Below are 27,870 nucleotides of genomic sequence, written 5' to 3' on the forward strand. Positions count from 1 at the left end.
TGAGTTGAAGGCGGCAGATCAATAATGATGCATGTCCTTTGTCTACCTTAAGGCAGAGATCATCAACTAGAGCCACCAGAGCTATCTCCGTCCCACAGCCTGGCCTAAAACCAGACTGAAAAGGGTCCAAGGCACCAGAGTTGCCCCGGAAGCCCAGGAGTTGGTCTGCTGCTGCTCTCTCAACTGCTTTGCCCAGAAAGGGCAGATTAGAGACTGAGTGATAATTTTTGTCTAAGGATGGAAGTAGGTGGATGACTGCCTCTTTGACAGTCTGAGAGAAGGTGCTCTGAGTTAGTGACTGATTTATGATAGACGTCAAGGGTTCCTTTATGTGGTCTTAGTAGCTAGGATGGGCAGGGATCAGGTATACAAGTAGCGATCTTCACAGACAGAATTGACAGAATCCCGTCATTCTCCATCACTGTGAGTGGGTCAAAATGATCAAGAAATGAACGGGACAGCATGTTAAGTATTACTTCTGGCTTGCCTATATTACAGGTGGTTTCTGGATCAGGGCATATTTGAGCTATTTTGTCAGCAAAACAAACTTTGCAAAAAAGTCACAGCTAATTTTTTTTTCTTGTGCCAGTGAAGATTCAAATTTAGGAGTCAAATAGTATTGACATACCTTAAACATTCAGGATGGACGTGATTTATCCGATGCAATGGCTGCAGAAAATAATGTTTCTTTGTCACTATGACTGCTGCATCATAATCCTTCCAATGGGCTCTGTAGCATGCTCTACCAGCGTCGGCACACGTTTTCCAGCAGCGTCTTTCCAGACATCTTCCAGACCTCTTTAGAGCAGATGCTCCCTGGTGAACCCTCTGCAAGGATCGGCAAGGGGCAGTCTTATCAATAGCTCCACAAAGCTTCAGATGCCATGCTTCCAGCGCAGCCTCAATAGGGCCTGAGTTTGGAATTCCAAAATCCCCCAGCACATTTAGGAAACTGGAAGGACCCACGCACCTTCGTGAAAGGACGATCTGAGCTGGCCCCCCCAATCCCCAACCTTCCCTCAAAGGCTCAAAGCACAAGAATAAGTCCAAGGTGTGGCCCTTTTCATGTGTGGGGCCCATCACTATTTGAGAGGGGCCCAGGGCTGCCGAGGAAGCTCTGAAGTCTTGGGCCAGCCCTGATGGGGAGCATTCAGCATGGATGTTAATGTCACTAAAAGCTATGAGTCCAGGGCCGATTCCAGACGACTAACCTGAAGGCGCTGCATGCCGCCATGTTCCGGATCGCAACGGGGAAAACGCAAAATATCGCATTTTCTCGCGTGAGTTTGGCGCGACGTCGCGCCAAACTCGCGCGAGAAAACGCGATATTTCGCGTTTTCCCCGTCGCGATCCGGAACATGGCGGCATGCAGCGCCTTCAGGTTAGTCGTCTGGAATCGGCCCAGGTGTTGTGCCCAGGGGCTGGGTGCCGCCAAGGGCTGGCTTGGGAGCGACTGTTAGACAAGGTAGCTCACCAGCAGGTCAGGCAGTTCAACAGTAAGTCCAACAGTCCAGGTCAGTGCTGGTTACTCCTTTGCCCTGTGTGAGCCCTTACCCCCAGCGGCTTCCCCAGAGGTCCCGGGCTAAGTTTCTTGCCACTCCGTCGAGGGCTTCTCTGGTGCTGTGGCCGGCTCCATTGCAGGCTCCTCTGCCGTGTCTCCAGCACCGTGTCCGAGAGCACCTCTGCCAACTCAGAGAGGGTGCTTGTTGGGGAGCTAGAAGGCTGGTAGACTAGCTGATAGCTCAGTCTGTCCTTAGTCCCTGCGTAAGCAGCATACAGTCAAGGCCGACTATAGTTTGTATCAAGAGTCTGCAGAAACTGAAAGTCTCACAGATTTAAAAACTAGCAGAAATCCAATACTGAGCTGAAGAAATGTTGCAATGGAGCAGAAGCAATTCCATGAATGACATATTTTAAAAAACCATCAGAACAACCCATTAGGACCATACTTACAGCCAGGGCTTTTTTCCAGCTGGAACGCGGTGAAACGGAGTTCCGGGACCTCTTGCAAATGGTCACATGGCCGGTGGCCCCGCCCCCTGATCTCCAGACAGAGGGGAGCTGAGATTGCCCGCATGGCGGGCAATCTCAACTCCCCTCTGTCTGGAGATCAGGGGGCGGGGCCACCGGCCATGTGACCATTTTCTCAGAGGGCAACCCACTGAGTTCCACCACCTCTTTTCCCAGAAAAAAAGCCCTGCTTACAGTAAGCACTAGTAGTGAAGTCTATGGTCCCTCAAAGTTGACAGCAATAGTAGTAAAGTCTGTGATCCCTCCTTATCCCTTTACCGATGGGTTCCCTACCCCTATACTGATGGATCCCTATGAGATCACTTCGTTATAGTACAGCCCTCCTATCTGACTAAGAAGCCTCCTTGAATAATTCCATTTTGCATCGTTTGCAGAAGGTCAGGAGAGTGGGAGCTTTCCTAACTTCTGCAGGCAGGCCATTCCATAAGGGGGGGGGGCGCTACAGAGAATGCCCATCGACAGGCAGCTGTTGATTTTACCCCTGTGCGAGGTGGCACCTGCAGAAGGCCCTGTTCAGATGAGCAAAGCTGCTGTGGGGGAATATAGGGAGAGGGATGGTCCCATAGATATGATGGACCAAGGCCATGGCTTTGTAGGTGACAGCCAGTACCTTGAACTGGACTCAGTAACTGATAAGTAGCCAGTGGAGTGACAGTAGAATGGGAGTAATATTCGGGGTCCTCTTGGCTGCTGATAATAGCTGAGCTGCAGCGTTCTGCACCAACTGGAGTCTCTGAGTTAACTTAGAAGGGAGGCGTATGTAGAGTGTATTACAGTAGTCAAGTCTAATGGTTACCATGGTATGGTTCCAGGTGGCCAGATTGGCCGTGTTGAGGTAGGAAGTCATCTTCCAGGCTAGATTGAGTTTGTGGAAAGCATTTTTTGCCATTGCCTTAATTTGAATTTCTAGCAGTAACACTGGGTCCAGTAGGCTCTTAACTAAATTTTCAAGGATCAGACAAACTCCACTAAAATTGGGGAGTACAATGTCCTTCGGGATCTCTGCCTTCCCAGCCAGCGTCACTTCTGTCTTGTCTGGGTTCAGTTTCACTTTGTTCGCTTTCAGCCATTTGACCACAGCTGTCAAACAGCAACCAAAGATCTCTACTGCACCCTGCAAGGATTTGCATGTTCTTGTGTTCCTACTTTTGTATAATTCTCGCTGAAATGTTGGCTCTTTTCACATGGGAGTTCTCGTGCGAAATCACTCCAGGAAGGCACTGCCGTTCTGGGAGTTCGGCACGATGTTCCGTGGCTGGTAAGCAGTGTGAAAATGACCCATGTGTGGGAAGGAACTGTAAACTAAGCAGCCTGTTCAATGCACCCAGGGAGACATCACGTTTGTGCTTCTCAGACACCAGCCCCCTGTGCAGCAGGGCAAACGATCTTTGAGCCAGCAGGGATGGATTTCAGATAAAGACAGTGTGGTATAGTGATTAGTGTGTTGAACGAGGAAGGGGGTGGGGAGCAGGATACAAATCTCCACTCAGCCATGAATTTCATTGGGTGACCTTAGGCCTCGCCTACCTCACAGGGGGATGGTGAGGAGAACATGGGGAGGGGAGGACTGTGCCTGATGCCTTGAGCTCCTTGGAGGATAAAAAGGGGATCATGAACAGTCACTAGACAAGAGGTTATTATCTCTTATCAAAAGACTTTTATACATCAACGTCTTGCCAGGTCAGGTGTTCTTCCTTTGGGAGACTCTCTCCCAAGATCTTTATTTAAGAAGGGGGTTAAGCAGGGGTACAGTTTAGCCGCCCATTTGTTTAATCTTTTTAAAAATGCTCTTGCCCCTTTTTGTCACTAGTTGAAGGTCACAGTCCTAGACTTGGCTCCACTTCTATCCCTTTGTTATTATATGCAGACGATGCGGTTCTTTTGTCTTCTTCCTGTGTTGGATTGAATCGTTTATTGAACCGTTGCCTTGAATACTGTATAACCAACAGACTGGAGTTGAACTATGAAAAATCTAAGGTATTGGTTCTTCCCAGTTCCCGGAAACTGTATAACCGGATTGTCAATGGTAATAGACTTGAACAAGTTAAGCACTGGGTGTCTATTTCCAATCTAATGCTACTTGGACTTTCCACCGTAGGATGACTATTAATGCAGTGCTGCAACAATATCTCGCTTTTATTTTTCTGATCGAGGTAACCAATATGTGCCTGCTGCTCTTAAAGCTTTCAATGCTAAAATTGGAGCTCGGTTATTGTACGGGGCCCCGCTCTGGATTGATGCTATTGACAATTCAGTTGAACGTGTTCACTCTAACTTTCTGCGTAAGATCATGGGGGTTCCTATGTGTGTTCCATATGCTGCCTTATGCTTAGAGTGCGGTCAGAATCTGTTGGCCACCAAGGCATGGCTTCACACTATCAAATATTGGTTGAGACTCCATTTTAATTCTGACCCCCCCCCCCACACACACACAGTTATACGTATCATTTATTATCTGAATTTGTCAACTCTAGTTGGTCAGCCTGTATTGAAGCTAAAATAAGTTCCTTGAACTTATCTATAGAATCTTTATCCCTGCTTTCTGAGTCCAAGGCCTTCTCAAAAATAAAATCCAGTCTTTTGGGATTAGAGTTACAAACTCTCTATAGTTCTGCTAGTAGAACTTGTTCTCCCCTAAACGTGGGGATTTTCCCTAATGTAAGTTTCCCAGCAGTATACCTTTACCAACTCCTGGCTCCCAATTTACATAGAGCCTTTTCTCTGGCCAGATTTAATGTTCTTCCTTCAGCCATTTTATCTGGTCGATTTCATGGGATTCCTTATCATAGCAGGTGTTGTCCTTGTTCGATGGACTGTGTTGAAACGGTTTCCCATGTTCTTCTACAGCGCTCTTTTTATCTGGCACCATGCCGGGATCTTCTACATCCTATATTAGCCCAACTTTCAGAGTTTTCTGATGATTTTAAGATTCAGTTTCTGCTTGACAACCCAGATGAGGAAATAACTGAAATAGTAGCAAAGTTTCTCTACAGTGCTACGGCTATACGCCCTGACAAGTAACATCCTATATTGTTTTTGCTACACTGTTGTCCAGTTCCTATCTGTAATTTTAATCTTACTCTGTATGGACTCATTTCTGTATTTAAAATTTTATATTATATATATGCCAATAAAGGCTCGCTTGGCTTGAATACGTGGCAAGAGATGAAAAGGAATCTTGGAGATTGCCATGGAGCAAAATCCTTTGTTTCCTGCTCTCTTCCTTTGTTGCTCTGATTTTCTATAGCGTGGTGTACGTTTCTCCCTCATTCTGCGGCTGAACTACATTTCCCAGCATGCCACAGCAGCTGCGCAGAGACAGAGGGCAGCAAGTTCAGAAGCTCACCCCCCCCCCTTCAGCTTTGTTAATCCCACCAAAGGGAGGGGTGCCTAAGAACCAAGAGAAAGTAGCTCAGCCTCCCTCCCTCCCTCATCCGTGCCAGAGGAAGGACAAGTGTCTGGCATCCCTCCCCAAAAGCACGCCTGAGATCAGAAGATGGGGGACCAAAAGGTAAGGGATGATGCAGCAAGGGATGCAGGCTGTGAAAATGCTCAGGGATGCTGCAGCATCAGCACCAGCAGCTGGACCAGGGGCGGAAGAGACAGCCCAAACTCTATGCAACCAGCAGGGCCTGGAGGCACGTCTCCGCCTTTTGCAGCTCTGTCTCAACTCCCCACCTCCACTCGCTCTCCACTGGCAGGTGCATCTGGAGAGGGGGACAGGGGCTGGCCGGCCGGGGAGGGACTGGAGAAGGTCCCCTGTGCCAGGAGGGTGAACAGATCTGCTTGTGTGGGGTGTGGCATAGTGGAGGATTTGGATGCTACACTCACGAAAATTCAGCAATTCAGAAAAGTCGTTTTCTTTGATACTGGGTAGTTTCAGGTGGGGAGCTGTGTTGGTCTGTAGTAGAAGAGCCAGGTGCAGGTCCAGGTCTCTCAGGTGTGCTATTGGGCCCAAATCTGGGAAGGGATTCGGGAATCTTAGTTCAAGTACTGATGACAGTAGTTGAAATCTCTTCTGCCATTAAATTCCGTGATGGAATGCACCTCTGCAGAACAAAAGAAAATTCCTCACATGTAGAAAACTAGTTTTTAGAAACTAGTTTTGGAGAAAAATTGGAGCATAGTTTCCCTGAGATGCGATATTTTCTATACCTCTTATTTTCTTTCTAGAAAGCTAGTTTCCCTCAGACAGAGAGCATTTTCCCCCATAGAAGTGTGTTCCACTAGGTGAGTCTTGTGTTCAGTGCAGGCTGGTGTGAGTTGCGGGGGGGGGGGGGACATAGTAGTTAAGAGGTTGGTCTGTGAATCAGCACTCTGCTGGTTCGAGTCCCACTCCTGTTACGAGCTCAGCAAGTGGCCTTGGGCAAGCCACTCCTCTCAGCTCCTGCTCTCCACTGTGTTGGGGGGATAATAAAACTTTGACTTCGTTCTTATTCATCTGGAAGAGCAGTATACAAGCACAGGATCGCCCTGTTCTCTCACCTGAGTGCCGTCCCTCTGGTGCCATTTTCTGGTGTCTGGCCCCTTTAAATTTGGGGCCAGATTGCTTTCTGCAATGTTTACAGCAGTTGCTCAGCAGCAGTGGGATGTGCTGTCAAAATAGCCTACCTCACAGGGTTGTTGGGAGAAGTAAATGGAGGCTGGGAGAATTATGTATGCCACCCAGAGCTTCTAAGGAGGAAAGGCAGGATAAAAATGTGACTGATGGAGAATTATTTTTTTAACTGAGACGTGCTGGGGCTGAAAGGCTACCTTGGAGACATACCACAGCATCTGGAAGCCGCCTCGCTCCCTGCCAATCTGAAGTGATGCACTCAGGCAGGCTCAGCATGATGCTCAACCAGAACTCTGATGCTGAGAACAGGTTGTGGGGTTGGGTCCCAACTGGGGTTGGTTTGCTACGGCACCTTTGCCCAGCCGAGGGTGCCCATTAATCCTGAGTGTTATTCCTTTGGATCAGGACGCCTTGAGGAAGATCATCACAACCTTGGCCGTGAAGAACGAGGAGATCCAGAATTTCATTTATGTCCTGAAGCAGATGCTCCAGAATGTGGAGGTAACAGCACAAGAGGAGCTCTGGGACCAAGAAAATACTTCAGACTCCCTTTCCCTGTTCCTGGAGCAGGTGGAGAAACCCGTTTGGTCCCCCATCCTCAGTGACAACCTGATGACCCCAGAAAACCCACAAGTAGGGCATGAAAGCAAGAACAGAGACACTGTGGTGTAGTGGTTAGAGAGTCAAACTAGAATTTGGGAGACCCAGGTTCAAATCCTCACTTTGCCATGGAAGTTTCCTGGTTACCTCGGGCCAGTCACAGACGCTCCACCTAACCTACCTCACAGGATTGTTGGGGTGATAAAATGGGGAGAAATGTGGGATGCTGTCCTTGCCTCTGATAGACTGCATCTGCACATGGAGTTTCGATTTCTCTATCATGGCTAAAAACCATCACCCATAAATGTGGGCAATTCTCCCTGTTAAAAGGATGTTAGAAGAGTCCTTGTGGATCTGACTAAAGATCCAGCATGCTCATTCCAGAACCAGTGTAGTGTTCGAGCAGGGCCATACAGAGCTAGCCTCCACTCTGTCGTAAGTCTTCCTCTCTTGGCCTGGCCTACCTTACAGGGTTGTTGTGAGGATAAAATTGGGTTTTGTAAAATTGATTTCAATGAGTGTGACTTAACTGTTATTAATATATTTGGGGGCAGGAGCTAGCTACAAGGTGAAGCTGAATACCAATTGACATAAAAAATGCATTTCAAAGTAAAGTAGGGTCCAATAGCACCTTGAAGACCAAAAAGATTTTCAGGGTGTGAAAATCTTGAAAATCGATTCCCTGAAAAACTTTTTGGTCTTCAAGGTGCTACTGGATCCAGGTCTTACTGCATACTGCATACCAACATGGCTACCCACCTGAAAACAGAGTAGAGAGAGTGTAGAAATTTAACCGTAGATACCCAAATTCAAATCCCTGTTCCATTGTTTGAATTGGGCCACTGATATACACTCTCTTTCTCTGTTGGCTGAACTAGGGCCACTTTCTCATTCAGCCTACTTCACAGGGTGGTTGTGAGCATAAAATGAGAGTCTATGCATGTTGCCCTGAGAGAGGAAGGATGGGAGAAAAATTACACACACACCCCTCCTCTTTAGCCTAAGCTGTTTTACAGGATTGGTGTCATCAGGGCTTTTTTTCTGGGAAAAGTGGTGGTGGAACTCTGTGGGTTGCCCTCGGAGAAAATGGTCACATGGCTGGTGGCCCCGCCCCCTGATCTCCAGACAGAGGGGAGTTGAGATTGCCCGGGCAATCTCAACTCCCCTCTGTCTGGAGATCAGGGGGCGGGGCCACCAGCCATGTGACCATTTTCAAGAGGTTCCGGAACTCCGTTCCCCCGCATTCCTGCTGAAAAAAAGCCCTGGGTGTAAGTATTAATGGAGGAGACGGTAGTTTACGTTTCCCATTGAAGAAAGCAAGAGTAATTGTAATTATTAAGAATAGGCATCTTCTGTTTTCTGGACTGGGGAGGGCTGTGCATTTACTACAGGGGAGGTCCCAGGCAGGCTCTTCACCCCCAAGAAAGGGTTCAGACGTTGCCTCCCCACCCCCACCTTTCTCCTCCCAGACCAATTCAGACCGAGTGCAGCAGGACTTGGAGGTGGAGTTCCAGTCGCTCTACACCCTGCTAGACGAGCTGAAGGAAGGAATGCTGATGAAGATCAAGCAGGACCGAGCCAGCCGGACCTACGAGCTGCAGGTCAGCACCCTGCAGGATTAGATCACAGTTCCATCTGGTCCACTATCCTATTTCTGACAGTGGGCAATGAGAGGTTTCTATGTTGCTGCTTCCCCCAACAGCTGGTATTCAGTGCTAGACTGTCTCTGAACATGGAGGTTCATAACATCAGGACGTAGTCAAGCACCCTGCTTCCCACCATGGCCAACAAGATGCCCCCTGAAGGCTCACCAGCAGGGCCTGGAGGCCAAAGTCTCCCTTCTTGCTGCTCCCCAGCACTGGTGGGACTCAGACTGGACTGTACCGGAAATATCACCAATGCATTTGAATAGACTATTACGTCTGGATGCGCCATTTGAATGTGGCTGGTGAAGAAGCTTTGCAAAACGGGACGTTTTAGTTGTGTATTATAGAAAATATTTTATTTTTCATTTAACTTTGACCATTAATATAATAGATACTATTTATTTATTATTTATTTGATTTGATTTATACCCCGCCCTCCCCACAAATGGGCTCAGGGCAGCTAACAACATTTATAAAATACAGTGAATTCACCATAAAAATATAAAATCAATAATAATCTTAAGACAATCAATTAAAATAGTCCAGGCGCAGGCTATTTAAATAAATAGTTGGGACTGGAGTCCGTATATGGGCATATATATGGGCAAAGCACATGGCCGAGGGCAGTCCCAGAAAAAGTGGTGGTCTTAGGTGGAAGAAGGGGGACACCCACTGGCACCCATACTGGTAGTCCCTTCAATACTGGCAAAGTTCACAAGCTTTGGCATGACAGGAAGTAGCATATTGACTGACTTTGGCATCTGGCTCTCAGAGGTAGACTGCCTCTGCACAAGGAGGTTTTAACCGACTGTCATGAGAAATAGTCATTGAGGTACCCAGCCTCCTCTATGACTTTGCTTTGCCTCTTCCTGTTGCTGTCATTTAAACGAGTATTTTTAAACTGTAAACCAGCTCTATTCTGTGGCAGTGAGTGCCATAAGCTAATGACATAATGAAATCCTTTCTTTTGCCTGACTCTCTTTCAGTCGGATCCCTTCTCATTCCAGATGTGAATAGTTAGGAAAGGCGCTTTGTATATGTTCTGAAGCACACCTTCCAGCATTTTTAATTAATGATGGTGGTGGTGGTGGTGACGACAACTCATTTAGCCCCATCAATGTACATGCTATTTTGCCTAGTACATCAGCCCCAGACCCCCCCCCCTTGACTCGAAGCACTTACGTTCTCCATTTTGGTAGGGACAGAGGATTGCTGGGAAGGTGTGTCAGGATTCAGGATTCCTCCCCAGCTCCATGTAAAGCCAAATGCCTCTGATCTTTCCCTGATATTCCTCTCTTGTCCTTCCTCCGTGCCCCCAGAATCAGCTGTCTGCTTGTACCAAAGCCTTGGAGAGCTCAGAAGAACTGCTGGAAACAGCCAACCAAACCCTCCAGGGAGCAGAGAACCACGATTTCAACCAGGTAAACAGAGTCACTTGCACTTGATACCTCACTGGGTGGGTGGGTGGGGGGGAGAGCTCAGAGGGGCCCCACGGTGCACCCCACAGCCTTCCCCATGCTCAAGTAATGCCAAGTGGGCGCCCTTGTGCCCTGCATGGACTTAAAGGGGGATACACCTTTAGTTTGGGGGGGGGGCGGAGTTCGTCCAACCTTTTTGCAAAGCCACCCAGCCGAGTTCTGAAAGACCTGGAAACGATTTTGTAATGCCCCATGTCTCAGATGATCTTGCGTGACCCCAGCCTTGCTTTTCCTTTCTCTTTGTTGTTTTCTGTCTTTCTTGCTCTGCTTTGAAGGCTGCTAAACAGATCAAGGACAGGTATGCACCATGATCAACTGCCACCACCTCCTCCTCCACAGGGTTCTTGGGTTGCAAAAGGCAGTGGGGTTCCGTTGCATTCTGAGACCCGACAGGAGGGGGAAAAAACCTCCTACTCCTCTGTACAGGATCCAGAAGCCCTTCATTCTGCTTTGTTGGTGCCTGCTTCATTTCTAAAAAAGAGAGGTTGGACCTCCCCACACTGACCCAGAAATACTTCCAATATGGAGTCAGGGTCGAGGAGCCATGGGTTCAGCCACAAAAATTGCGAGGGCGACCTTAGGCCAGCCACAAACTCTCGGCCTACCTTACAGGGCTGTTGTGAGGGTAAAGCAGGGCCATGTCGGTGTCTATGGCTCCCTGGAGGAAGGACAGGCTAGAACTGTGCTAGACTGATGAACAGCCCTGGGGGCCAATGATGTGACAGAGGGGGGAAAGGACATGCCTGACAGCCCCTTGCTTCTTCCTGGCGTTCCAGGACTGCATTTTCTTGGTTGCTTTGCATGCCGCGTAACCTTTTCTTGAGAGGCCAGTTTTCCTGTCCCCCTCCTATGAGTCCAGAGCAGGTGGGTTTTAAGGCTCCCTCTTCCATTCCTCTCCTCCCGTCTCGTGTTGGCCCCTTCACAGCGTCACAATGGCACCCGCCTTCCGGCTGTCCCTGAAGGCCAAAGTCAGCGACAATATGAGCCATCTGATGGTGGACTTTGCTCAAGAGCGTCGGATGCTGCAGTCCCTGAAATTCCTGCCAGGTATGTATGGAGCAGGGCTTTTTTTCAGCAGGAACGCAGTGGAACGGAGTTCCGGAACCTCTTGAAAATGGTCACATGGCTGGTGGCCCCGCCCCCTGATCTCCAGACAGAGGGGAGTTGAGATTGAGCGGCGCGGAGGGCAATCTCAACTCCCCTCTGTCTGGAGATCAGGGGGTGGGGCCACCAGTCATGTGACCATTTTCTCTGAGGGCAACCCACTGACTGCCACCACCTCTTTTCCCGGGGAAAAAAGCCCTGGTATGGAGGACTGTGCTGGCAGGAGTGGTGGTGGGGGGGGGGATGGCAATCCACTGAGGCAGACCAATCGGTCCAAAACATTTAGAATTCAGGCCTGCTTCTAAACATTCTGTTCAGACCCACACAACGGCACAGGATCTTTACACACAGCTGCATGTGTACAACACACTGTGGCGTGGGCAAGGACCTATGCACTGGGGCATCCTTTCCCGGCCGTGTTCATTGCTGCAGGACCTTCTTAATGGCTGCTGCTTTCCCCCCATATTTAGTGGGATGGCACTGAGGGAGGGCATAGTGGTTGGGCATCTGCCGAGACCCGCGAGGGCCCAACACTGTCCACAGATTTAGCTGCATGTAAGCAGTCACTTTGAGCCAGGGTCTCCCTGCTGAGAATGCAAAACGCTCCCAGAAAACTGGCCTGAGGATCACGGGTAAACAAACTGGGAAACAGAAGCACCTGGCCACCTTGCTCCCTCCATCCCAGTCTCCCCCTTAGCAGGTAATGTTCCCTAGAAACTGGCTGGTTGGACAGCAGGGAAAATTAACAAAGGCAGAAGAAACTGCAGGGAGCCAGGGTCTCCATCTGCTTTGCCGATGACCCTCCCCCCCGCTGTCTTTAAATGGGGTCTTCAGAAGCCTCACCAGCTAAACCCAGGTTATTTTTGACATGATGGTTGCAGTATGTAGCCAGCTTAGTTTGATCTGCCTAAATAAAAGATGGTGGCCTGGATGGCAGGAGATTGTAATGCATGCCTTGGTCTTCATACTGAGCTCTCTCCCCCACAACCCAGTCCCCAGCGCACCTGAGATAGACACGGCCGAGTCCTTGGTGGCTGACAACTGCGTGACACTTGTATGGAGGATGCCTGAGGAGGACAGCAAAATCGACCATTATGTGCTTGAGTACCGCAAGACCAACTTCGAGGGGCCGCCCCGGGTCAAAGAAGATCAGCCTTGGATGGTCATAGAAGGAATTAAGCAAACCGAGTATACCCTGTCAGGTGTGGTGGGTTGACAGGTGGGCGTGTCTACACCACAAGTCGTTTAACTGTCATTGCCTCTCTGCGGGGGCGGGGCTTGGAAATTGTAGACAAAAGGCTACGTATGTGCCAGGTTTCTTCTGGGAAAGGGCCAAATAGGTGATTGGCACAGCCAGAGCTTTAATTTTAAAAAAATCAACAGAGGTTTCTAGTCCTTGTGGATATGAAGAAGCACTTGAAAGCCTGTGGGCAATGCTGGAAGAAATCTCAGGGACCAAAGGGGCATGGCTGGAACAGTGGCATTTTTGCCCTTCCTGTGCCAAACAGCACCCATATATATTACCCCAATACAAAGAATGCCTGCAGGTTGCAGGAGGTTGGGTTTTGTGGTTCAGAACTTGGATCTATTTTGGCATGAAGCACATGTAACCTATTTTGAGGCACAGGGGGCTCAGGGTATCTGAAACAGAGAATTCTCAGCCCCCTCACCAAACTATAATTCCCAGGATTCAGGGGGGTGGGGGTGGGGATAGCAGTCTACGAATTAATCTGATCTGCACTCCTTTGTTCCTGTAAAAAATTATGGACAGTGTACAGATGAGGTTATTATATCACACCAACCCTGTAAGGTAGGGTGGATTCAAAGAGAGTCATCTGTTTCATGGCTAAATGTGTGTGGGGGTCTATATTCGAGTCTCCCTGGTCAAAGTCTAAAACAGTAGTCAGCATCTTTCAGCAGAGGAAGCTTTTTTAGGACTGTTCCATTTCACATTTCTGGTGGGTCAGTATTGCATACTTCTCCAAGAAAAAACTCCATGCACAGTGAAAAAAAAGCGTGTTAAGAAAACACTAGGCTTAAACGTCTATCTCTGATAAGTTTCTGTGTTCAGGAAAGTTTTTTTTAAAGATGGGAGTGGCAAAATATGCCACAATTAATGGTAGAGTCAGGACAAGAAAAAGCAATACTTCTTCACACAATACATAGAATCATAGAGTTGAAAGGCACTTCCAGGGATATCTAGTCCACTCCCCTGCACAATGCAGGAAATTCTGCCCCCCCCCTGCACAATCCAGGAATACCTGCCCGCCCCCCCCCCCCCCACACACACACCAGTGATCCCTGCTCCATGCCCAGAAGCTGGCAAAAAGCCTCCAGGATCTCTAGCCAAACTGGTCTGGAGAAAATTGCCGAAGTGGTGATCGGCGTTACCCTCGGCGTGTAAGAAGGGGCCACGAGAACTAAGCACTGATTCCCTCACCATTTTCATTGCCCTCCTCTGGACATGTTCCAGCTTGTCTATATCCTCCTTAAATTGTGGTGCCCAAAACTGAACACAGTACTCTAGGTGAGGTCTAACCAGAGCAGAGTAGAGCGATACCATCACTTTGCGTGACCTGGACACTCTGCTTCTGGTTTATTCAGCCCCAAACCGCATTTGCCTTTTTAGCTACCACATCACCCTGCTGACTCATGTTCAGTGTATGGTCTACTAAGACCCCTAGATCCTTTTCACACATACTACTGCCAAGACAAGTCTCACCCATCCTATAATTATGCATTTGATCTTTCCTTCCTAAATGCAGAACTTTGCATTTATCTCTGTTGAAATTCATTTTATTTGTTTTGGCCCAGTTTTCCAGCCTGTCAAGATCATCTTGTATTCTGACTCCGTCTTCTACCATATTTGCTACCCCTCCCAGTTTACTATCAACTGTAAATTTAAATAAGCATTCCCTCTATTACTTCACCCAAATCATTTATAAAAATGTTGAACAGAACAGATTCCAGGAATGATCCCCGAGGCATTCCATAAGTTGTCACTTTTCTCCAAGAGGGTGAGGAACTGTTAATGAGCACTCTTTGGGTTCTATCTGTCAACCAGTTACAGATCCACATAACAGAAATAGGGTCCATAATTGGTTTATGGAACCTACTGCCACAAGATGTGAAGATAGCCACTTGTTGAGGCTGCTTTAAGGGGATTTAACAAATTCATGGAGCAAAAGCTTCAATGGCTATTAACCAGAATGGGAATTTCCGTGTTCAAAGGTAGTTCCATGGTGGACAAGGAAAGACCAGGGGGGAGAAGCCCTGACAGTGTTCACTCACTTGACAGGTCATTTTGAAGGGAAGATCCATCCATCCCTGGCACTGGCAGGGAGGTCTAGCAAGACAAGATGTGATGAGGGGGGGGGATCCAGATCCCACCCCTCCATTTCATTTGCTTTTCTGTCATCTCTGCAGGCCTGAAATTTGACATGAAATACATGAATTTCCGTGTCAAAGCCTGCAACAAGGCTGTCGCTGGAGAGTTCTCGGAGCCCGTCACCCTGGAAACAAGAGGTGGGTAAACCCAGGAAGGGGTAGGCCTGGTTTCCAGAGCGATCAGGGAGGTGGGCTGCCCCGTTACAATGTAGGTTATGCTACAAAAAAGGTGAAATGTGCTGCCCAAAGTGGGAGGAGCTAATTCTGATCAGGGTAGACCTCCCCCTTGTGACTGCAGGCAGAGTACAAGTAGGCAGCAGCTGTTTCCCAGAGAGCCCTTACAGAAGGGGAGAGTTGGGGAGGAAACCTGGGCTTCAGCCCACAGCTGTAGAGCAAGATTCAGGTCCAGCAGCCCCCTAAAGACCAACCAGAGTCTTGCTCTTCTACTGCAGACCAACACAGCTACCGACTTGAAATAATCCACAGCTGCTCTCTCTCTCACCCACGCACACTCCCTCAGGTAGAATGTTTGTAAACATTCCATCACATTGCAGCAGCTGGGTCAGTGCTAGGGAAGCCTGGTTTCAAACTGCTGAAGTCAACAGCTACACAGGTTCAGTTCTGCAGCTCCAACCGGCTTCACGAATGGATGGACTGGTTTTCTGTTCTGTGCTACATCCATGAGGTCATGATGGTGAACATTGGGACAAATAGGATATTTATCCCAGAAAACCAGTATCAGAATGGTCATGAAGGGAAAGAAGGGTCACTGGTCCCATCTTGTCCATGAGTTGCTCCAACTGGGCTTTTCCCTTCGTCCCCATGCCAGCGTTTATGTTCCGCCTGGATGCCAGCACCAGCCACCAAAACCTCAAGGTGGAAGACCTCAGTGTGGAATGGGACGCCATGGGCGGGAAGGTGCAGGACATCAAAGCTCGAGAGAAAGATGGGAAGGGCCGCACAGCATCGCCCGTCAACTCCCCAGCCAGGTAGCACCTGCTTGCTCTTGACTTGGAGCCCTTTATCGTTTGTAATTATATATTTATTTACCTCATTCATACCCCTCCTTTCGCCCCACTGGGGGCCTAGTAGCTTGCATCATTCTCCTCTCCTCTGTGGTAACCACACAACAACCCTGTGAGGTAGGTTAGCCTGGCCCAGGGTCACCCAGCAAGCTTCCATGGCGGAGGAGGGATTCGAACCTGAGCCTCCCAGCTTCTAGTCAGACACGGGAACCTCTACGCCAGCAGGAGTCTCTTTCTGAGGTGAATCAGCTTTGGAGGTTCTCAGCCCCCCTCCCCTGCCCTCAGATACAAATGAGAGGGCTGTGTGCAGAGTTCCTCCTCAGCCTGCCCAGAAAGCGGCAGGCCCAGCTCCTCTCCAGCACCTTGTCCTCATCCTGGGCACTGGAGCCTCCTTTTAAACCTGCCGCCCTTTCTAGCCCCACCCCAGGATCGTGCCCCCAGCTCTGCCCCGCCCACCTCCCCTTTGGGCAGGCCCCGCCTGGCCCTTCCTTGGCTGCTCTGGGCTTTAACCCACCCCATCAACTTCCTCTCGGCTCCTCCCCTCGGTTGCTCCCAGCCTTGGCGTCTTACTGCTCTGCCACTCTCCCGCTAGGTCCTCTCATGCGGCCAGGGTTCCTGGCTGTCCTGGGGGCTGGGCAATGTCGGCTTGGGCTTCCCAGGGGCTGCTGGAGCCTCTTCCTCCCAAGCGCCACCTGATGACCTCACCTGCCATCACTTCCAGGCCAGCTCTTGGCCACAGTGGTTTGGCCTGGTCCCTGCCCGCTGGGGCCTGGCTGCTGGCTTCTTGCGCGGCTATCAGAGGCCCCTGGCGCTCTGCCTCTCTCTCTCTCTCTCTAAGCCGGCGCCTCCAGGGGTGGGTGGGGCAGCGTTCACTGGCAGGGGAGGCATCGGGGCTGTGGCCAGTTCCCACCCCAGGCAGAGGTGCAATTGCGAGGGAATGGATTTGTTTCCCAAAAGTCAGTCCCCCATTAAAATGGTAAAATGTAGACACAGGTCTGTTCGGTGTTGAGATTTGTCCCCGGTTCTTGTTTGTGTGATGCTGGTTTGGATTGAAGCCATCATGCAAATGAAGAATAGGCTTCAGCTTCCTGGCCGGGCTGTTTTTACCTGGAACAGCTCCAGGCTCTGCTGTTTAACCCACTGAGACACGACTGACTTTGACACGGCCCAATCTGTGTCCTCTGCAATATGTCCACCTGGAGTCCAGCTGTTTCTTGAGTGTTCCTCTCTTCTGGCAGGTGTGTACAGTCCCCCAAAAGGATGCCATCAGGCCGTGGAGGGAGGGACCGCTTCACTGCCGAATCCTACACAGTGTTGGGTAAGAATAACTTTGTCTTCTAGTAGAACAGCGTGAGAGGAATGTCCCCTTTTCCCAATTTGGGAAATCACCCTCCCCCCCCAAATAAGCCCCCCAACAGACTCAAGGCAACAGAGGGTGGCAAATGCTGCAGAGCATTTTATACTAGTGATCATCCAAATAGAATTGATGCGCATCAGAAAGACAGATCTACAAATGCATGCCCTTACGGGCAGAGGCACTTGCATATATAAACGCACGTAAATAAACATTAGGAGGAACAATGGTTTGTTAGTTTGATGTTTCAAGCTGTAAATCGTGTTCCTCTGCCAAGCAATAAAAATTGATAACCAGTGCTGCTGAAGAATCAAGTTTGACACTTTTGACATTAAATGCTATTAATCTGCATACCAAACTAGAGACAAAGAATAACAAAGCAGGGATGTTTTGGAGATTTAGAGGGTGTCCTCAGCTGTAAATACCAAATATCAGAAACATCTCTGATTTATACTGACAAGGCTTGATAAGGATTTCAATAAGGTCAGTATCTGGGTAAATAGAAAGTCAGGAAAGAAAGGTTCACCCAGCATGCATTGGGAGAACCAAAGTCTGGCTGTTTAATGAATGTTCTATTATAAAAGATTACAATCTTATAACATCTAAAATCCCCTAACGGAGAGAAAGGTTTGGATTTCAAGAGCATTTGCCCCACCTACTAACGGCAGCAACCGGCACAAGTAAAGCCTGGCAGAAAATGGCAGGCAGTAGGCAGAATGAAAGAATTTGGAAAGAGGATTGGGCTCACAGGAGTGGGCCAAGGCAAAGCCATGCAAATTAAGTAGTTGCTTTGCTCCACCCAACAGCCTCCATTTCCAAAGGTCTGCATTGGTCCATTAGATTTTTTTAAAGACCTTGACAGGATAGTCCCTTTTTAGTGACCAAAAAGTTACAAAACAGTAGACAAACTTGTAGGACTCTCAGGATTAGGGGTGCCATTTTCCCGCCCGGGTTGGGGGTCCCCTCCTCTCACCCTTCCCCCCCCCATGCCCACTTACTTGGTTGACAGGGGGCGTGCTCCCCAGGGTGCCCCCCCTGGGAAGCACGGCATGGTCCCGCACCCACAGCAGCCCAATTCAGGCCGAAACGTGCCCCGCAGTGGGCCAATCCAGCTCGCAGGAGCACTCCCAGCTGCCTTTTGACCCTGCACGATAACATCACTTCCTGGAAGTGATGTCATCACACAAGCTGGTGTAAGGTTCTGCCAGGTAGATCTCAATGACTTCACTGCATGAGTCTGGAGCTGCATGAGTTTAAGCTTTATTGATAATCCGCTAGCTCAGCAATCCAGTACAGATTCATTGCCAGGAATGAAATTCTGCACCAAGCCAGAAGCCTATATTGGAATCTAAGTACAGCCCAGTTTCCTCCCCTTAGTTACCAGTCCAGCCTAGGTTCCCACTTCCCAGCCTCCAACAGTTACGGTGCGTGTAAGGCAAAAGCAAAGCAAAGCGACTTTGAAGGAAAGCGGAGAGGATGTTTTAGAAAGTTCAGAAGTTCCAAGGTTATGTACCCATGACAACGGTTCCTCTTCCCGGGCTGAACGCTGGAGATAAGCAGATAACTTGGAGATGGATAAACTCAGGAGGGCCCCCCCCTCTGCACGCTTTCACAGAAACACGGGAGACAGCCGCAGCTGTCTCTAACATAAGAGCACAATGTTCATTAGAGTCCCGTCCTTGGCCCAGGCCTTTACTCAGCCGCAGTCCAGGGGATTTGTCACGCCCCTGAGGTATGGCAGGGGATGCTAAGGCCCTGACAGCCAGGAGTGTGTGTGTGCACACAAAACAAGGATGCAGGGCACAGCAAGGTAGGTGCCAGTCTCCCAGTCTTCCACCGGGGGAGTCAAGGGACCTGGCAGTCCTAGCAGGATGGGTGTTATTATCTCTCGTATGAATAGAGCCTTCTGCAGGTGCCACCCTGTAAGTGGGCAAAATCAACAACTGCCTAACACACATTCTCTGTGGTAGCCTCACTTTGTGGAATGGTCTGCCTGAGGAGGTCGGGAAAGCTCTCCTTCTCCTAGCTTACCACAACCTGTGCAAGACTGAAGTATTCAGGAGAGCTTTTTTACAAAGGTGGTCAGGCTGTGCTGTTAAGAAGTGACTCAAAGAAATGGTTTAGTGAAGGGATAGGAACTGTAGACTATACTACTATATACTGTATGTTGCTGTAAGTACACTTCTACTAGGTAATTTCTGTATCATTTAATGTGCCACGTTTAAATTGCTTATGCTTTGTTTCAGTATTAGTTAGTTCTGTGTCAGATTCTGTATACTTATGCTTTGTTTGGTTCTAGTTTTAGTTTCATATCAAATTTGTTTCAGCATTAGCTCTGTTTCAGATTTATGCTTGTTTTCAAATTTTTTGCTATCCAATTACATTGTCTATTGAATATCCCAGCTGTAGATTGTATTAATTTATACTATGCAATCCACCTCGAGTCTTAGTGAGAAAGGTGGATTATAGATAAATGAAATAAATATCATTAAACAAAAGTTGTAAAAGTGGACGTTTTCCAGAAATGCAGAGTATGTAACAGCCATTTCATAACTAAAGTGAACTTTTATCATGGTTTGTGAGCTTGTATGTATGGGATGAGAGACTGTGGTGTTGTGGTAGGGAGGGAATTGTACAAGTTTGCATGGGGCTCTAAAAAATAGTGCTTGGGCCCTCCGCTGACATGACATGTGGGTGGAGCTTGCTGCCGCAAGGAGGTGGTGCTTATCCAGGTTGAGGTTAGAACTGCAAGCCCAACCCACAGAGCATGACAAGAGAGCATCCAGAGAGAACATAAGAACATGTATTGTACGTTTGCTCTGGTTTTACTTGTTTTAATAATGTATTTCTTGCAGGTTTTAAAGATGTGATTTTATTATGTACATTTTTACATGGGGGATGGCAGAAAGGTGAGGTATACGTTTTGCAAAATAAGTAAATAAATAAGAAGAGCCCTGCTGTATCAGACCAGCAGTCCATTCAATCCAGCACCCTGTTTCACACAAACAGGGCACAGAGGTCAAGGCCCTCCCCAGATGTTGCTTCCTAGCAGGGCTTTTTTTCAGCAGGAACGCGGTGGAACGGAGTTCCAGATCCTCTTGAAAATGGTCACATGGCTGGTGGCCCCGCCCCCTGATCTCCAGACAGAGGGGAGTTGAGATTGCCCTCCGTGCCGCTGGAGCGGCATGGAGGGCAATCTCAACTCCCCTCTGTCTGGAGATCAGGGGGCGGGGCCACCAGCCATGTGACCATTTTCTCCGAGGGCAACCCACTGAGTTCCACCACCTCTTTTCCCAGAAAAAAGCCCTGCTTCCTAGCATAAGTATTCAGAGGTTTGCTGTCTCTTGCTTGAGTGTGGAGGTTCCCTTTAGTCAGGGAAGGGGGAGATTTGGGGTGGAAAACTGCACTTCTGTCCAGGGCTGGTTCCACTCCCAGGAAGCGTGCTTGGAAACGTTCCGTAGAGGCACAGCTGCAGAGTGAATGCAAGGGAAAGGCAGCATATCCTTTGAGAATAAATGAAGCAATGGTATCGAGGTTTCCTGGACAGAAGGACAGGCTCTTAAATCGGTGTGCAGGCACATCCTCAGTTCATTGGCATGGGTCAGCTGTGTTCTGCACATGTCATATCCGGGTGTGTGGGAATTCACCCAGTGTTTTTGCAGGGGGTCTCCAGGCAAGATGTTGACTGCTGGTACCTCCCCTCCCCAAAATAACATGCCAGCATCTCTGAAGTTGACCTGCTAATTCCCACCAGGAAATAGGAGATCATTGCTCAGGAGTTTTCTCATTTCCCAGCAGGAGCTGATGGGCCAAGCACTTACCCCTCTGCTGGGCTGCGAGCCCCTTGCACATATCTGGGTTTCGCTGCCATTTCCTTGCTCTGTTGCAGGGGATATGTTGATTGATGGCGGCGACCATTACTGGGAAGTACGCTACGACCGGGATAGCAAAGCTTTTGCTGTCGGGGTGGCCTACAGGACTCTGGGCAAGTTTGACCAGCTGGGCAAGACACCTTCGTCATGGTGCCTCCACCTCAACAACTGGCTCCAGGTCAGCTTCACAGCAAAGCATAACAACAAAGCCAAGATCTTAGATGTACCCGTACCGGATATCATCGGCATCTACTGCAACTTCCACGAAGGTGATTTCAGGAGCGCTTCTGGCAAAACTCTTTTGGTTTTTTTGATAAATGTTTGGTCTGCCCATTTCCCTTGAGGCACAGGAGAGGTATTGGAGTACAGTCCAGTGTGTGACTTCTGGGAGAAGACTCACTGGGATTCAAATCTGCCTGGAAAACAATTCTTGTGTGGCCATATGTCTGAAAATATGAACCTGCCTCCTACGTTGGTCCACCTAGGCCAGTTGGCTGGTAGGGGCGGAGATAAGGGGGGCCGGGGCCACCAGCCATGTGACCATTTTCTCTGAGGGCAACCCACTAAGTTCCACCACCTCTTTTCCCAGAAAAAAAGCCCTGTGAGCTCCTATAATGTTGACCTCCCATTTTCTGCTGGGAGAGTCATCTGTAGGAAAAGGAGAGGAACGTGTTCTCATTGGTGGTGCTGAAAGAGCATGAAAAGGGCATGCTCTGCTCCGCTCCCTCTTTCAGGACAGTGTGAACACGGATGCATGAGGAGAGTCCAGGCTTATTTGAGTGGTCATGTGACTAGTCCTGACTCAGTTGGCCCTGCCTTAGCCTCTGAACTATGACCACCACCCCTTCTCCTCATCATCTTAGAGGTGTAAGCATGGAATACACCAGTTGAATTGCTGACTGTCTAGAAAAAGACAGCCAGTTCCTCCCCTTATTCCTTTAACAGTAAGCAAGCACCAATGATAGCTGCTTTCTCTAGCACATGTTGCTGTTAAAGATGTCAGAAGCAAGCCTTGTAGAAAAGTTGGCAGCCCCAGGGCTTTTTTTCTGGGGGAATGCGGGGGGACGGAGTTCCGGCACCTCTTGAAAATGGTCACATGGCTGGTGGCCCCGCCCCCTGATCTCCAGACAGAGGGGAGTTTAGATTGCCCTCTGCGCCGCTCCAGAGCAGAGGGCAATCTAAACTCCCCTCTGTCTGGAGATCAGGGGGTGGGACCACCAGCCATGTGACCAGTTTTACCTAGGGTGATTTAAACTTTAAAAAACTACCCCCTTGTTCCAGCTGACCTAAAGTGATGTCATTGTGTGGTCCTGAGTTCCACCACTGAGTTCCACCACCTCTTTTCTCAGAAAAAAAGCCCTGGGCAGCCCCATACGTTCCTTGGCTCAGAGAGCTGTAATTGTGGTTCTGTGCCTAGCAAAGCCCCAGGCACAATGACGCGTTGTGTTAATAATAATTAATAATATTATTGCAATTGATTAATGATCCTCACCCAACCACTCAAGTAGCCTCATCTCATATCAAAAGGCCCTGCATGTCAGCATGCAGCAGCTCCCCAGAATCACTGACAAAGCTGCGTTTGCAGCCCTTGCGATCTCTGAACTGAGACCCCTGGACCTTCGGCCTTTTGATGCCCCCCAGCCACCCCCTCCCCCAGCCTACAACGACTCCCTAAACCTCTTCATTGCCCCTGAAAGAGACAGTTTTGGGTTTATTATGGTTATGTTTTAATTGAATGTGTACAAAGGAGAAGTTTGTATATAGACTGGTGTTGGTTTGGTATTGTCATATTTGCTTTTTAAAATTTAATAAAGGCGAAAATTAAAAAAAGAGAGAGACAAGCTTCACTTCTGCCTCTCCCCTTTGCTTGTAGGTTTCCTCTCCTTCTACAATGCCAAAACAAAGCAACTGCTTCATACGTTCCGGGCCAGATTTACTCAACCAGTTCTTCCAGCCTTCATGGTAAGAAGTTTGCACCAGAGGAGTGTGGGCATTGGTTCTTTGAGGGATGGTTTGTTAAAGAAGAAAATAAAATCCAGCAACTGAGAAACTGCTGTTTTTATTATTCTAAGACCCAGGTTCAAATCCCCACTCTGCCATGGAAGAGTGTTGGGTGACCTTCGGCCAGCCACACCCTCTCAGCTTAATTTACTTCACATGGCTGATGTGTAATAAAATGGAGGAGAGCAGAATTATGTAAGCCACCTTGGTTCCATGTTCAGGAGAAAGATGGGTTTAAATATAACAACAACAACAACAACAACAACAACATTCAATTTATATACCGCCCTTCAGGACAACTTAATGCCCACTCAGAGCAGTTTACAAAGTTTGTCATTATTATCTCCACAACAGCAAACACCCTGTGAGGTGGGTGGGTCTGAGAGAGCTCTGAGAGAGCTGTGACTGACCCAAGGTCACCCAGCTGGCTTCAAGCGGAGGAGTGGGGAATCAAACCCGGCTCTCCAGATTAGAGTCCTGCACTCTTAACGACTGCACCAAACTGTCTCTGAGAGCCAAGCTACAAGTGACGCCTGACACAGGTTGTACACTTGTCAGCTTCCCTCAAGTTTTGATGGGAAATGTAGGCATCCTGGTCTTGCAGCTGTAATGGAAAGCCAAGCTGTAAAACCAGGACGCCTACATTTCCCATCAAAACTTGAGGGAAGCTGACAAGTGTCCAACCTGTGTAAGACGTCACTTGTAGCTTGGCTCTCAGTTTATATTTTAAATATTTATATACCTGCTTTTCTCCCAGGCATCATGGGACCCAAGGGGAGTAACAATAATGTAAAAACAATATAAACAATGAAAAAAACAACATTAAATTGAAAACTGTCTAGTCCTAGTGCCTACAGACAGAAGGTGGAGTGAATCAGTCCAGAATCCAGATAGGGCGAATTTTCGTGCTATTGAAGATTCTGCTGAGTTGATCAGAGGCTCTCTACCACTCCCTAAACCCCCGTCATCCTCCTTACTGGTGTGGTGCTGGGACTGTGAGCTCCACCTATTCAATCCATTCTATTTACTTACTCGGCAATGTAAGAAGGAAGTTTATTTGAATTTACTGAAATATTAAATCCAACTATCCATCAATGTATTACTGCTTGGAGTGTGTGAATATACACCTTAGTTTGTCAGACATATTCACTTCCATTATTTGCCCTTGACTGCCTCGCTCTCACTGCCATTCTCTGCCCTGCTGGGCTGCTGGCATTGACTGTATGCTACTCTCGTTGAGAACTAAGGATAGATTATTCTGCTTGTGTACCAACCACCCAGTAAGCACCCTTTCGGAGCTCTCGGACGTGGTTTGGGAGACTCCTAGACTGATTGTTCTGAGGGACTTCAACATCCATGCTGAATGTCCCATGTGAGGAGCAGTCCCAGAATTTATAGCTGTGCTGGTAGGCCTGAGTCTCTCTCAAATAGTAACAGGCCCTGGCACAGGAAAGAGCCCATGCCTTGGACTTAGTATTTTGCACCGAGTCTTTGAGGGGAAGTCTTCCTTCAGGACTGGAGATTCAGCCTGAACCGTGGTCCGACCATTATCTAGTGAAGTCAAAGGTGAATATAGCCCCAACACCTCACATAGAGAGACCTGTTAAAATGGCCTGCTCACAAAGGCCATTTGGATCCTTTGGGATTCCAACATACCCCGGGGGATTTTAGGATTCCAAATATATGATCTGTTGAGGCTGCAGTGGGAGCTTGGAACATGAAGCTTCTCAAAGCTATGAGCAAGATTGCTCCTCTTCGACCTCTCAGACACTTGGGGCAAAAGCCAGCCCCATGGTTTACCACAGAGCTGGGCGACCTAAGAGGGCAGGACAATGTCTAGAAAGAAGCTGGCAGAAAATCACACAGAAACTGATAAAAGGGTGCTATAGAGCCAACTGGAAGACCTATGTATTGGCAGTGCAAGTGGCAAAGAAACATTTGCGACCATTGCATCACCAAGTTCATGACCATCTCAGTTATTTAAGGTAGCTTGACATCTTCTGACTCCTAAAACTTAACCTTTACAATCTCAAGAACAGACAATTAACTGTAACACCTTTGCCAAGTTTTTTTGTTGATAAAATAGCGTGAATCCACTGTGATCTGGATGCCAGCTGTAAAACAGGCAAGGTGGAAGAAATGCTTAATACACCGTAAACCCTTATAGACCGTTTTGATGCAGTTAAAATGATGGATATTGGTAGAATGTTGGTATCTGTGAGGGCTACTACTTGTCTCCTAGATGCTTACACATCTTGGCTGTTAAAATCATGGACGGACCACATAAATGAGCCCTTGATGAACATCATGATATCATTAACTCACAGCGACTTCCCCCAGTCACTCAAAGAGGTGATTATCCACCCATTACTTAAAAAACTGTCCCTAGACAAAACTGATGTGGCCAGTTATTGCCTGGTCTCTAATCTGCCCTTTTTGGCAATGTGTTTGACAGAGAAATAGTGGACTTCGGGTCTTCTTCAATCTGGACTCTTTTTAGTCTGGATTCAGACCAGGCTATGGGACAGAGATAGCTCTGATGGCTTTAGTCGAGTACCTCCATCTGAATGTAGATAAAGGTCATGCTTCTTTGTTGTTCTGCCTGGATCTATCTGCAGCCTCTGATCCAATAGATCATGTCATTCTGGTGAGGTGCTTGGAGGAAGAAGTAGGTCTCAAGGAATATGCTTTGCAGTCGTTTAAATCGTTTCTCATGGGAAAAAACCCGAAGGGTTACTGTTTGTGACCAACCATCTTCAGATGGGAATTATCTTGCAAGGTTCCACAGGGAGCAATCTTATCCATGTTAATCAACCGCTATGTAAAGCTTTTAGGAGAAATCATTCTTAGCTATGGCATTGAACGTCATCAATAGGCAGATGCTACCCAAGGCCGTTTCCAGACGGCTTACCTGCCTCCGGAACATTGCGCCATCTTGCGGGGAAAATGCGAAATATCGCGTTTTCCCCGCAAGATGGCGCAACGTTCCGGAGGCAGGTAAGCCATCTGGAAACAGCCCAACTCTGTTTCTCACTATCCAAATCACCAGGTGATGCAGTAGAGATCTTGGATCAGTGGCCGACAGCTGCAGTCAAAAGGCTGAAATCAGACAAGAAGGAAGCTATGCTGGTCGAGAACAGCAGGATTTGAGTCCAGTGGCACCTTAGCGACCAGCAAGCTATGCAGAGTGTAAGCTTTTGAGAGTCAGAGCTCCCTTTTTCAGACTCTGGTAGGGAAGGCGGAGGTATTGAATGACACAGTGCTTCACATTTTTTGTGGGTTTCGGTTAACTCTTGCAGACTTAGTTAAAAACCTAGAAGTTATACTGGATCCAGCACTACTGCTAAAAAAGCAAGTTAAAGCAGATGCAAAAATGCCATCTACAAACTCAGTTTAACCCAAAAAATGGCCTTGACGCAGCCCATCTGGCCACCTGGATCCATGACCTTGACGCAGCCCATCTGGCCACCTGGATCCATGACCTTGACACAGCCCATCTGGCCACCTGGATCCATACCATGGTAACCTTGAGACTTGAGTACTGTAATGCATTCTACGTAGGTCAACTCAGAGATTCCAGTTGGTGTAGAATGCCACAGCTTGATTATCATCAGGAGCTGGGTGGAGCATGCATATTATTCCCGTTCTTCATACACGCCATTGTCTATCCATCATTTAGCAGGCTCAAGATATCAGCTATCACATACAAAAGCCTTCAGGACCTTGGTCCTCCAATATCTGCGGGTCCACCTCCCTCTTTATGCTCCATCATGGCATCTTCATTCATCTAAACAGGGCCTTCTGCGGTGCCACCCTGCAAATGGGCAAAATCAGCAGCCCCCCAAGCATGGGTATTCTCTGTAGAGGCCCCACCTTATGGTACAGTCTGCCTGGAGAGGTCAGGAAAGCTCCCACACGCCTGGCTTTCTGTAAACTCTGCAAAACTAGATTATCTTTCTTACACAGGGGATATAGCTCTGCTGTAAGGAAATGATTCAGAGAGATGTGTTGGTCTGGGGATAAGGACTGTAGACTATACTGTGTACTGTCTGATGATGCAAGTATGGTCCTACTAGATAGCGCAGCTCTGTTTAATATGTCATATCAATCTGTTTATCTTTTGTTTCAACATTGTTTATCAGCTCTATATTGGATTTCTGCTGGTCTCTTACTTTATCATATAATGTATTGGATGTCCTAGTCAAAGTTCTTATACTATGTAATCTGCCTGAGTCTCAGTGAGAAAGAAAGAAAGGAAAAGAAAAGAAAAGAAAGGCAGGCAGGCAGGCAGGCAGGCAGGCATTGAATTAAGTGATCCCAGCCATACAGTTATTATATAATTAATGGTCTGAAATCACAGTGTTACTAAGCCAGTCAGCTTAGGCTAGACGGTGATGTTCTTCAGGGCGACTGAGAGTCAGTGAGAGCTCTACATATGAATAAACTGCTTCTTCCACCATCTTAAATTACGAGATCCCAGTCCACCAGAGATCACTTAAAGTGTGACACCACAATACAGGGTAGCCAATCAGATATGGTTGCAAGATATGGCTGTTCTTGGGGCAATGTATGGTCAATGAGGGCACTAAATACAAACAGGTCAATATTTTCTCAATGGTTTTTGATTCTGCCATTCAGTAAATGCACAGCCTTTTTATGTTTAAATGTCCAGTTGTCCCCTTAACCTCTCTTCCTTTCCATAGGTCTGGTGTGGCAGTTTCCATGTCTATTCCGGCTTACAAGTCCCCAGTACCGTCAAATGCCTTCAGAAGCGGAACAGTGCCACAAGCAGTTCTAATGCCAGCCTGTCTTAG

The 27,870-nt window shown here is 48.1% G+C and overlaps 1 protein-coding gene across 1 annotated transcript; it reads left to right on the forward strand.

The window, feature by feature from the left end:
- Nucleotides 1–5,527: 5,527 nt before the first annotated feature.
- Nucleotides 5,528–27,870, forward strand: FSD1 (fibronectin type III and SPRY domain containing 1). The gene is made up of 13 exons (XM_054981323.1): nucleotides 5,528–5,542; nucleotides 6,995–7,090; nucleotides 8,659–8,790; nucleotides 10,155–10,256; nucleotides 10,589–10,611; nucleotides 11,239–11,360; nucleotides 12,410–12,619; nucleotides 14,844–14,942; nucleotides 15,634–15,793; nucleotides 17,068–17,147; nucleotides 21,073–21,324; nucleotides 22,929–23,017; nucleotides 27,760–27,870. The coding sequence occupies exons 1-13, from the start codon at nucleotides 5,528–5,530 to the stop codon at nucleotides 27,868–27,870; spliced, it is 1,491 nt and encodes a 496-aa protein (XP_054837298.1).

The sequence above is a fragment of the Eublepharis macularius genome, chromosome 5, assembly GCF_028583425.1.
Source record: "Eublepharis macularius isolate TG4126 chromosome 5, MPM_Emac_v1.0, whole genome shotgun sequence".
Classification (NCBI taxonomy): domain Eukaryota; kingdom Metazoa; phylum Chordata; class Lepidosauria; order Squamata; family Eublepharidae; genus Eublepharis; species Eublepharis macularius.